General features: G+C 49.9%; 2 protein-coding genes across 3 annotated transcripts; both read right to left on the bottom strand.

Annotated features, from left to right (window-relative positions):
* Positions 1-2,519: 2,519 nt before the first annotated feature.
* Positions 2,520-3,912, bottom strand: Tomm6 (translocase of outer mitochondrial membrane 6). 2 transcript variants are annotated; one of them, XM_046450711.2, is made up of 3 exons: positions 3,783-3,912; positions 3,006-3,106; positions 2,520-2,817 (listed from the first exon to the last, which is right to left on the bottom strand). In XM_046450711.2, the coding sequence occupies exons 1-2, from the start codon at positions 3,908-3,910 to the stop codon at positions 3,010-3,012; spliced, it is 225 nt and encodes a 74-aa protein (XP_046306667.1). In that variant the 5' UTR covers positions 3,911-3,912; the 3' UTR covers positions 2,520-2,817; positions 3,006-3,009. The 2 variants fall into 2 exon arrangements, with proteins under 2 accessions (XP_046306667.1, XP_046306666.1); XM_046450710.2 differs by having other exon boundaries at positions 3,002-3,106.
* A 525-nt stretch (positions 3,913-4,437) lies between these two features.
* Positions 4,438-10,631, bottom strand: Prickle4 (prickle planar cell polarity protein 4). The gene is given in 9 exon segments (XM_058581392.1): positions 4,438-4,760; positions 5,230-5,434; positions 6,035-6,238; positions 6,531-6,566; positions 6,568-6,669; positions 7,318-7,425; positions 7,903-8,043; positions 9,403-9,442; positions 10,461-10,631. Coding segments are annotated over 7 exon segments (1,095 nt in total). The 5' UTR covers positions 8,026-8,043; positions 9,403-9,442; positions 10,461-10,631; the 3' UTR covers positions 4,438-4,443.
* Between the last annotated feature and the right edge of the window lie 83 nt (positions 10,632-10,714).

The following is a 10,714-nucleotide window of genomic DNA, read 5'->3' on the forward strand; positions in this document are numbered from 1 at the left end:
CCTTTCCCAGGCAAATGTTGACTGGGATGGTGAGTGGATATGGAAGGTGGTGCTGAATGGCTGTAGGAGTGAGCTGAGTCCACTTACTGCAGGGCTGTTCTAAGCCTGTTTCTTTTGATTCCATCCAATCTTAAGGTTTCCCCTGAGCTCACTAGACTTCACACCAAAGGATTTTTTAAAAGCTCACCATTCCAAGCACACTTGATAACCAGGTTCCTTAGCCTAGTTACTGCACTAATTAGGTGAAGAGCTGTGCCTTTGGGGTAAAACTTCCCATGGCCACTTAGGTTTTCACCAGGCACATATGCATCTCTCTGGTGGCTTAGATTCTTTTTTAGTCAGCACTAAAGCTGAAAAACACCTTCTAAAAGAGGACTATGCGTTTAGTTTATATCTAACATTTTTAGCAACCATTTCCTAGGTCTAGGGTATGACTTTAGTCACTATGTACTTGTTCAGCTCACACACTGCTCTAGTTATACCAGAGTTACTATAGCACTGAAGCAGTCATTTTTGTGGATTTGTTCCATATTTATGCTGGCATGTTTCATTTAAATCCAGCTAGCTATGGGCATCTAGCTCAGGGGTAAAGCACATGCTGAGGCCCTGTGTTTGATCCCTAGCACCAAAAAAACAAACAAAAACCCAAAAAACAAAACAAAAACCTAGTCAAGGACTGACAAATGTAACTGGATCTAAAACTGACTTCCCTTGGAGAGAATGTTGTATTAGCAATGGTGAAAGCTAATACTTTCATTCACAGAATTAATGAAATTCCATCAAAAATCTTTAGAAATTGTAGACTTGATAGTTTTATTTACTAAATTCATAACTAAGCCAGTTTACATGAAACCTTACCCAACCAGCATTGTGGCTTTAAAAACCAACCAACAGTAAACACAATTACTTGAAATTAAATATGAAATTTTGAGTGAATTTTGAATTATGTTTCTGCAAGTTGCCATCTCTCCATGTTGATTTTCAACTTTGGAAACAATTTACTTTTGGCACTAGGGATTGAACCCAGGGATGCTTTACCACTAAGCTATATTCCTCACCCTTTTTATTTTCTGAAACAAGAATCTTGCTGTTTCAATCCTCTTGCCTCAGCCTGTTAAGTTCCTGGGATTATGGGGCCTGACCACAGCACCCAACTCAACTTCGGAAATTTTTATCAAATAGAATGAACAATTATGAGAAGATCAGGAAGCAGACTTTAAGAGTCTCAGTTTCATTCCTATAAAGGAGGTTGTGGTGTTCTTTGTTGTTGCAGTAGTCTGATTTAGGTCTAATGGGGTTTAGCATCTGTTAGAGCTTAAAATTTTCCTCCTGATCTCCTGGAGGTAATGGCTTCAAACCTACGCCTCGCTCTCATATGTGACCACTCTTCATCTTGATAATCAGTTAAGATATAAACCTCTCAGAGGATCTCTAATCCCAGTGTACTGTACAAGGTCTTGGTTTCATATTAAGCCAGTCCCAGACCTGAATTCCCACAAGCTCATAGTTCATTCCTCTTATCAGATGAGACTTATCTGATGAATATTCACGAGAATGGTGCTTTCTAATTCTCAAGCAGCTTTCTTTTTATTATTATTTTTTCTTTTGGTGCTGGGATCAAACCCAGAGTCTAGTACATGCAAAGTACTTGCTCTGTCACTACATCACCAGCCCTTAAATAACTTTCTTAATGAAATTTATACCAGCAGGGTCGACTTGAGTTAAAAAAAAAAAAAAAGAATTGAATGAACAAATTGCTAAAGACAACGCATCTATCAGGTGTAACAAGCCACAGTGGTGCAGTTGTACTGATCCACCTAAAGCCCTTTAAACCCACAGCAGTGGGTTTATGCGTCTTGGCACATAAAAGCAGTGTTTTCTAAAATGCCTAATAAATTGACTAGAAAAAAATTATTATGGTGAACCTGTCCGTATCTTCACCTTTTTCTATGCCTATGAGTCTTTCCATGCCAGTTCTTTATATATTCCATTTCCAAAGAACCCAAGTCCCTGGACAGTGGTGTTAAGAATATTAGGATCAAATTAAAACATTTGTTTACTTGCAAAGGAAGCAGCTTCCTCAGCAGTCTCACTTTAGTGCCCACTGCCAAGGCTGACTTATATCTTCCTCCACCTATGCATCATTGCCCTCTTTATGCCACCAAACCTCATTCTATCCCAGCAACGATGCCTCCCTGGTGCCTGGAAAACCCACCTGGTACGCTAAAATGCTATGCAACACCAAATGGCTTCTTCCCCAATACTGTTCAACAATAGAATTCCTCAAGAATAAGCTTCATGTTATGTTGGCATCTATGTGTAGTGGGTGGTTACAGGTTTTTTTTTTTTTCCCCTTCTTTTAATAAGAGGCAAACCACCTCCATTGCAATCTGTTTGGGGCTTGTTCCTGTCTTTTTCAAGTGTGAAATATAAATCATGTTTTTATGATTTTTGTAAATCTGGACTTTTTACACCTTGTTTTTGTAAGCAGAAGTTTCTTATTAAAAGAATAAAATGGCTATCTTTGTGTGTGATCTTTATTTCAAATATTTGTTATAACACCATCATTATTCCTTGCAACAAGAGCAAAGATCACCCCCTGCAGAAACTTAGGAACTATGTACAGAATTTTACAGAACAGAGGCAACACTTTGGCAGAGGCTGAATGTTGACCATAGAGTGGAATTCACCAAGGCAAGAGGAAGGTGAAGGTGCCCTCTGAATCCAACTTCAGCTACCATCAGGGCAAACTTGTACCAGTCACAGATTGTACGCTGTTTTTGGAAGGTTTGGGTGCAGCACAGGAATTCCATTTATCTGCAGTAGGATCATAGGACAACAGGTGGCATTAGAAATAGAAAACCAGTTAAGAAAGATTTAGAAAAGCCAAGGATTTTACATCAAGATTCTTTACTACATTTCATGAAGAGGTGATGTAAATTATTGCTTCTCCTAACCTCTGGAACTTCTAAGATAGGCAGAGGGGTGGTTAAGTGCTCACCTACTTGGCTAAACCCCTGGCTGAGGTGCCATTAGGTCAATGTCACTCAAGTTCCTGGCCAGCCAAACTCCCGCAGCAAAGAGTCCCAAGTTCAGGATCAAGTTCCTGGATAGAGAATATATTTCATTAACCCTGTGGTCATTGAGTCACCTATACGGCTAACAAAATAAAATATAATAAGAAGCAGGGCGCGGTGGCGCACTCCAGTAATCCCAGCGGCTGGTGAGGCAGAGCGGTGGGGGCTGGGCAGAGACAAGGAGGATCGCCAGTTCAAAGCCAGCCTCAGCAACCTCAGCAATGGCGAGGTGCTAAGTAACTCAGTGATCGAGTGCCCCTGAGTTCAATCCCCAGTATATATATATATATATATATATATATATATATATATATATGTAAAAAGCTAATCATTTCCTGATGCATTGATAAATGGTTATTACATGGTATCGTTGCCCAATACCCACATGAGAACCTAGGATTCGCCTCTGTTCCTAAAGAGCAAGATCAATTGCAAAGGCCAATTAGGCACTCGACCAGGGCTGAAAAGCCTGTTAGTGTGTGGACGCCACCTGCTCCCCGTTCCCCTCGTCAGGGCGTACTAGCCACGTGATATACCGATTTTCCCACATGGGAATCCTCCCGGTTAAGAACCTCAGCAAAGCACATTCAGAGGTACTCAGCGCTACTACGTTGGCAACGTACAAAACCGGACGCCAGCCTCGCCGAGAGGGGGAAATTCAGGTGTACACGGGCTAGAGGGACCAAGCTCTCCGGGCTCAGTTACCTCCGGAAATCATTCCTATCGGTGGCAAAGCGGTAGACTCCCCGAAGCCAGTCTCCTACGTTGTCCGGAATTTCAGGGGCTTCATTTGCCGACCCGGCAGCGCTCACCGTAACGCCGCTGGAAGCCATTAATACTTTCGATGACGGCACTGCACTTGGAAGACAAACCGTACAGGCGTCCGCCACACGCAACTTCCGGCCTGGCGCTTCCGCCCACAGGTAGAGGGCGCTGTCGCTCTAGCTTGCCTCTAACCGCCGATGGCCACTCTGCGGCTGCGCTTCCACTAGCGCCGGGAGGTGGGGAGTACACGGCTCAACTCTACCGTGCCCTCCGTCTTGTCCCACCAGACTTCCGGCTCCGCAGTCAGTCATCACCACACGTGCTAAATTATCATTTCAATGGCTCAGGATGAGGGTGCTGGGGATGAGGGCTAGTTTAGGAGGGAAGGCGTAGCTTTGAGGAATGGGATTTCCCAAGAAAATCTCTACGAAAAGTCAGAAAAGTGTAGTGTTGAAGAGATGCACTCCAAGTTTGTCACCTCGCTGCCTCACTCAGGCAGCGATCCCTGATTAAATTCAGCCTAGGATTTATAGAGGGAAGAGAGCCTTGTTCTCCCGCGTTAAGGATGCCGCCCCTTCAAACCCCAATCTCGGCTGCGCCACTAGCAAATGGTGCAATGCTTCCTGGAGGTGTCGCTATCCTCTGCCTGGAAGCTTCCGAGGGTCTTCCTGAGCCGCGGAAGACGCTGGCCTAAGAAAAAGCCTTCGGGTTCCGAATCAGAGGAAGAGGAGCAGGTGGGACATGGGCAGGACGCGTCCTCCTTGGGATCACGGGGCGTCTCCAGGCGTTCTAGCTCCCGCCCACTCTGGGTTTCCAGGCTGGAGCTGGAGGTTGCGGCGGGAAATTCTGCCCGGGAGGTGAACACGGCGTTTAACGAGACGTGGTCCTTTCTTTCAGTTGGGTCTGGACTTCCCTCCCCTGTTCCGGACCGGGTCAGAAAGGCTCTTCTCAGATCCCGAAGTGCTCTGCACAAGCCTGGCACAGGGACCCACTGAAGCTAGCGAGGTTGGGCGCAGCCTCCTGCCCCGCCCCGGGCCGTGCGCGCAGCCGCCGCCGTGAGTCCTCCCCAGGGGCCCCCGCCTCTCCCTGCTCCGTTCACCAGCCGGCGGCCGCGTCCCCCGCCCGGGAGCGAGTCCGGCGCCGCAGCCCCGACCGCGGCGCAGGGTGGGTTCGGGAGGCCCTTGGAGCGCTCCGGCCAGGGACGCGCGGTGAGAGCTGCGGGCCCCGAAGCTCGGGTCTGGGGGTTGCGGTGGGAGGACGGGGGCGCTGCTGGAGGAATGGGACGGCGTGGAACTGGGGCGAGGGTCCCGCCCGGGAGAACCCCCTCCTCTACCCAGCCCAAGCCACCACTCCCTCCCGCATTGATCTGCACCTACTCTTCCCTTACCAAGGGACGCCCGCCCTTCCAGTGTCCCCGCCAGGCTCAAGCCCGCATCTGAGTAGCGGCTCTCAAAGCAACTGGGGCAGTAGGGGCTGCCCCCCGGCAGGGCATAATGTCCCCCGCGGAGGGGCCCAGCGCAGCCCTGGCAGCAGAAGTGATTCTCGTGCCAGCGCCGTCCCTCTGCCTCTGTGCAGCGCCGGGAGAAGATCAACTGGGAGAGGGAGAGGGAGAGGGAAATAGTCCATTCATTCATTCACCCATTAATTCATCCAATAACCACGCCTTATACCTAGTTAACGCTAAAGCACGTCCACAGACATTTCCATTTGATGTACTTCGTCACTCTTAGACGCGTGTGGACTGATTGGCTTAGCCAGGATCCCCAGCTAGCAGGTGGCAGAGTCAGAAGTTCAACCCTGGGCTCCTGGACTCCCAACCCAGGGCTGGGCCTTGCCTCTTATGCTGACATTAAGGGTCTTTCTAGCATGATTAAGCATAGCATTGAGCATCACACACGCTGAGATGAATATCCAAAATATTCATTCCCTGCTCCAGAGAAATCTCTTGAGTCCAAAAATTTTGAGGGACTCTGCTTGTGATTGGGGGGGGGCACAGATAAAGGCAGTGGGTTTCACATGACCAGAGCTCAAGTGAAAACCCCCGTTGGATGGTCTGGCTGGTTCCTAGTTCTCCCTACCCCACCCTGCAATACTGGGTCAGGCTACAGCCCATAGAATATCTGTCTCCTTACATCCAGTTATTTTGGGCTTTGGGCAGTATCCCCCTCCTCTCCCTCCCCTCAGTGTTATACCTGGTCACAAGCTGGGCATCGTGGCCGCAGCAACTCAGCATGATGACGACCACAGTAGAGATGCCCATCATGGTAGAAGTAGATGAGGTTTACCAGGGCCTGGCCACAGGCCTGGCAAGTGAAGCAAGGCCGGTGCCAGCAGCACGGCTCGCCTGCTGGGGCTGCAAACACGCTGTACTCTCCAGGCTTCAGCTGCTCCCTGCACTGCCGGGTGGGGACACTGGGCAGGTCACAGTCACAGTCTGAACCAACCTTCCAGCTTTCCTTCTGGCTTCCATTGCAATCCCAACCTAACTTGTTTTATGCCCTGGCAGGCCCACCCCCTCTGCAGTCTCCACCAAGAACTCCCAGACTTGGTTTCCCTTTGTCCCTAAGGTGCTAAATTGCCCATCCCTAAGCCCTGTCTCCTCAGAGTCCCAGAAGCTAGCCCCTTCTGTAGAAGTGAGAGGGCAAGGAGTGGAGAAAGGAAAAGGATTGGGGAAGGGGAACTCCATACCTTCTCACAGGTGTGTCCTTCAAGCTGGGGAGTTAACCAGGTGGGCCACCCCTTGTCCTAGGGCCTTCTGCTTCCGCTGGACACAGAAGAGCCGCAACTCAGCCAGTTCATCCTCCCCAAGGGCCAGGCAGTAACGTTCCTACAGAAACAGGCCTCTACTATGACTGGGACAGCCCCAGCAGGCAGGACTAAGGTTCAACTAGAGAATTCTAGAAGGCTTAGTTGCTGGGTATGATAGAGCTAGAACCTCAGGAAATAGCATAGATGCACTGAAAAGAGGGGAAAACGATTAAGAAAGTCTACCACTGTCTCACCCTGTTCTCTCCCAGAAAGGTAATAACTCGGGGCCTGACAGCCCCATACCCTGTCACCACATATCTAGGTCCTTGCTCCCAAAAAGCTACAGCTCGGCATCATTTCCTGTTCTTGTGTTTTCTCTATTTCATATGCTTCTGTCTTGCCTCCCAATTGAACTGTAAGCCTTTAAGCTGGGCACATGTAGGACCTCAATAAATACTAAACCACCATGCTCTCTACATTTGTACATTCCATTATTGGTTTCAAAAATTGTTCATGTCCATTTTCTCATTTGCTTTTGAACTAAGCATTGTGGAAGACATGGCAGATGTTATTGCACCCATTATGTAGATGGGAAACTCAGGCTGCAGGGGAATGATTCCCTCTACCCCCCGCCATAGTAGAAGAGCTTTACTTCCCACAGCAAGTAAAGGGGGAGAGAAAAAAGGAGAGAGGCAAACAGAAGGGGAGGTGGAGAAAGAAAACTCACATCACTGTCCTGTGGAGGGAGCTGCTGCAGGAGGGTCTGAAGCCCAGGCCAGTTGGGGACATGATTGGTGTCCTGATGAGGTATGCCCAAGCTCAGGAGTGCAGGACCCTGAGGGAAGACAGCAAAAGAGGAGAGTGGAGCTAGGTCTTATTCTTCCTTTCCCCCTTTCTTCCTCCTCAATGCCATCTCCTCCAACCTAGAGCAGCTTCTAAGCAAACCCCTTACACTAGGATATTCCTTCCAGATCCTCAATGCACAAGGACACAGGTCACTCCTGCATCTGTAATCTGTCTTTATGGAGTCCCCCAAAAGCTTCCCTTCTTGTACTTGAAGCTACCCGCTTTATTCCTTGAGGCCAAAGCCCTCAGGTTGGCTTTGACTACCCAAGCCCTAGGAGAAGTAGTATATATTCATGGGAATGAGTTTATCCACATCCTGAGGGGCTGTAGAGAAAGGAATTCCTGAAGAGGGAAAAGGGCCACAAGAAGTTAGCCACAAGAGAAACTGCCTCCCACTTGATGGGAAGGGAGGAGGTCCAAAGGACAGAGAGCATGTTGGTCTCAGGAAGGGCAATACTCTTACTACCTGAGCAGAGGTATCCTCAGGGTCCTCTTCTGGCAGGTGGCCTGAGTCATCTGAGTTGGCCGAAGGAACTAACTCCCTGGAGATGGGACTGTCCTCTTGGTGGAGCCAGCCAGAGTTCAGCATTGACACTGGTGGCAAGATCTACCCCAAAACAATAAAAGCCACCTCCATTCATTGGGCCCTTATAGTATGCTAGGCAGTGCTGAGTGCTTACAGGCATTATCTCATTCAATCTTGCCAACAACCAGGTGACTTAGGTGGTATTGTTGTCCCCATTTTATATATGGCCAAGCAGAGGATCAGTGAACATGAATGGTATACCCAAGGTCAAACAGCTAGTTAAGTGTCAGAGCCAGATCTCAAGGCGAGGCCTTTCAGCTTGAGTTTCTGAAGTTCAAATTCTGGAGTCTCCCAAGATTGGGTGGAAGGGAAAAGGAGTCCCACAGTGGGAGGAGAGGGCATTTTGCTTTTTTGGTGAGCCCATGGGCACCCCACAACAACCGAATGCTCCCCATTTCTCCATAAACCCATGTCCCTCTCAGCTCATCTAGTCTATAAGCTCTGTAGGACAGAGGAAAACGTTGTGCTTTTATTTATAGCAGCTATTTATTTCTTGTTTTCTTTATTTTTCTTTTGCAGTGCTGGAAATTGAATCCAGGGCCTTGCCCATGCTAGGCAAGTGCTCTACCACTGAGCTACATCCTCAGCCTCTATGGCAGCAATTTCATTGGATAATCTTAATACATTTCTTTAGACTTCCTTAGCAAGTCCTGATGTGACTGCAGTATCTTGATGGTGAAAAGAAACTACTGAAGTATAATAGAGATGGGCCCTGCCTTCAAAGAATTCATAGGCTAGTGGTGAGACCAGACCGAATGGGACTGGAACGCTGGGCACATCACACACACTGGGGGAAAAAAATTACCATTACCACAGCAGCCAGTGTGCAGTGGTACAGGCTGTGATCCCAGCTATTCAGAAGGCTAAAGCAGGAGAACCACAAGTTCGAGGCCAACCTTGGCAACTTAGTAAGACCCTGTCTCAAAATAAAAAAAGGGGTAGGGACGTAGCTCAGTGGTAAAGTGCCCCTGAGTTCAGTGGAGCTGGTGGTGGGGAGGATTACCATAGCCAATTTTTTTGTTTATTCTGTGCCAGGGACAATTTTAGGATTTTACATAATATAGTCCATCCCCACAATAATCCTATAAAAGTTTCTTTTGTCCCATTTTGCAGCTGAAACAAACTTTAATATGTCCAAGGTCACACTAGAAAGCTAAAGAAAGCTTTAGGAGGAGGTGGCCTCAGAGCTGGATGGAGTCTAACAGCAGCTGGGAATAGGGGGGTAAATATTAAATCTCTGGCCTCTTTTAAGACATGACTTTGGAGTTGGGCCCAGGTTTGGACCATAACAGTTATCAGTGCTTTCCAGGCCTGAATCCTCCTCAGCCCTGTTTCAAATGTCCTGTGCCACCCTTCCCTTCTTTCTGGTTCCACACCCACCTGCTTCCTTCCTGTTCTGTCCTCAGGTCAGGCAGGTTTCCTGTGGAAGACAGCCAGGATGGACTATTCAAACTGGGAGCCAGGAGTAGCAACTTCCCCTAACAGCACTGACCCTGCTCTAGACAGCAAGAAGGGGGACATATGGGACCCCAGAAGGGGATTTGCACTTTCTTCTAGGTTAGCTAATAACTGAAGTTAGCACGGAATTGTCCGAATTTAGAAACAACGCTCAGATCTTTGTCTCTCACTCTTCCCCCACCTCTACCCAGAGCAGCCTAACTTACCTCCACCTAGCACTGGACCCCACCTTACTAACATGCCATATTTCCCCTCCCTCCTCTCCCCAGATGAGGGACAGGGTTGAACCGTCTCTCGCGCCTCCCTGCAGGTGGAACCATGCTCAGGGAGTATAGAAATCCCCAACCCACGCCTGCCTAGAAGGGCAGAGTCCGACAGGCTCTAGGGATTGGCGAGCAGGAGGGAAGGGGTTTCCCCGGACAGTTGGGGGGAAAGGGGCGGGGAGTGTCCGGTGCCGCCAAGTGCCCTCTTAATAGATCCCAAAGTTTTTCTGCGGGCCCACCCGCAGAGAGGGGATATGGGGTGGTGTGGTTTCCAAGTCTGCTCTGGTTCCTTGTCCGGCTGGTAGCCTAGGGAAGGGGACCGGGACTCCGCCGGGGCCTCACCACAGCTTCCCGCAGGTGTCCGCGCTGTTCTGGACCGACCCGCCGTCGGACCCTCCCATGGCCCCGCCCCCCGCCTCTGCCCGCGGGGTAGGTGCGGCCCTTCCTCCGCCGCTTCCCTAGCGGTCCTCGCCCGCCCGCCCGGTCCGGCTGGTGGAGAGGGGCGCCGCGGGGAGGGGGACTTAAGAAGAGCATTCATGGGATCTCAGGGTGGAGACAGAGCAGGCTGCCCTGCCCTCGCCAAGCGTGGGCTTTGCGCCGGGACTCGGCCCAGGTTCTTAGCCGCGCGGAGAAAGAAAGCGCACAGCGGAGTCTGCAGCCTCTGCCCCCCGGAAGGTCCCAGGTCCCCTCAGACCTCCCCTCTGGCCCCAACCCTACCCCTCTCGGTGTGCTTCCCTCCTGTTCCCGTCTTCTTGTCCCCGTTGGTCCTCCCGCCGTTTTTCCTCTCCTCAGCCCTCTAGGGTCCCGCTCTCTCCCTTTTTTTCCCTGGGACACTCTCCCCTATCTTTTTTGCCTCCTCAGCCCCGTCTCCGCTTCAGGCCCCGCCCCGCTCCCGCCAGGGTTCCCAGCCGCTGACCGGGAGCGCCCTCTGGCGTCTGCGCATGCTCCCTGTTCCCGACTGCAAAGTCCTC

This window comes from Marmota monax, unplaced genomic scaffold (genome assembly GCF_021218885.2).
Source record: "Marmota monax isolate L192 unplaced genomic scaffold, Marmota_monax_Labrador192_F-V1.1 WCK01_AAM20220418_F8-fsc00127, whole genome shotgun sequence".
In the NCBI taxonomy this organism is placed as follows: Eukaryota; Metazoa; Chordata; class Mammalia; order Rodentia; family Sciuridae; genus Marmota; species Marmota monax.

Bases quoted from the DNA above. Each gene is read 5' to 3' on its own strand.
- Tomm6 (XM_046450711.2), bottom strand. From the start codon at position 3,910: ATGGCTTCCAGCGGCGTTACGGTGAGCGCTGCCGGGTCGGCAAATGAA. The intron at 3,107-3,782 runs GTAACTGAGCCC...TTCTCTATCCAG, and splicing joins GATAGGAATGATTTCCGGAG to GAACTTGATCCTGAACTTGG.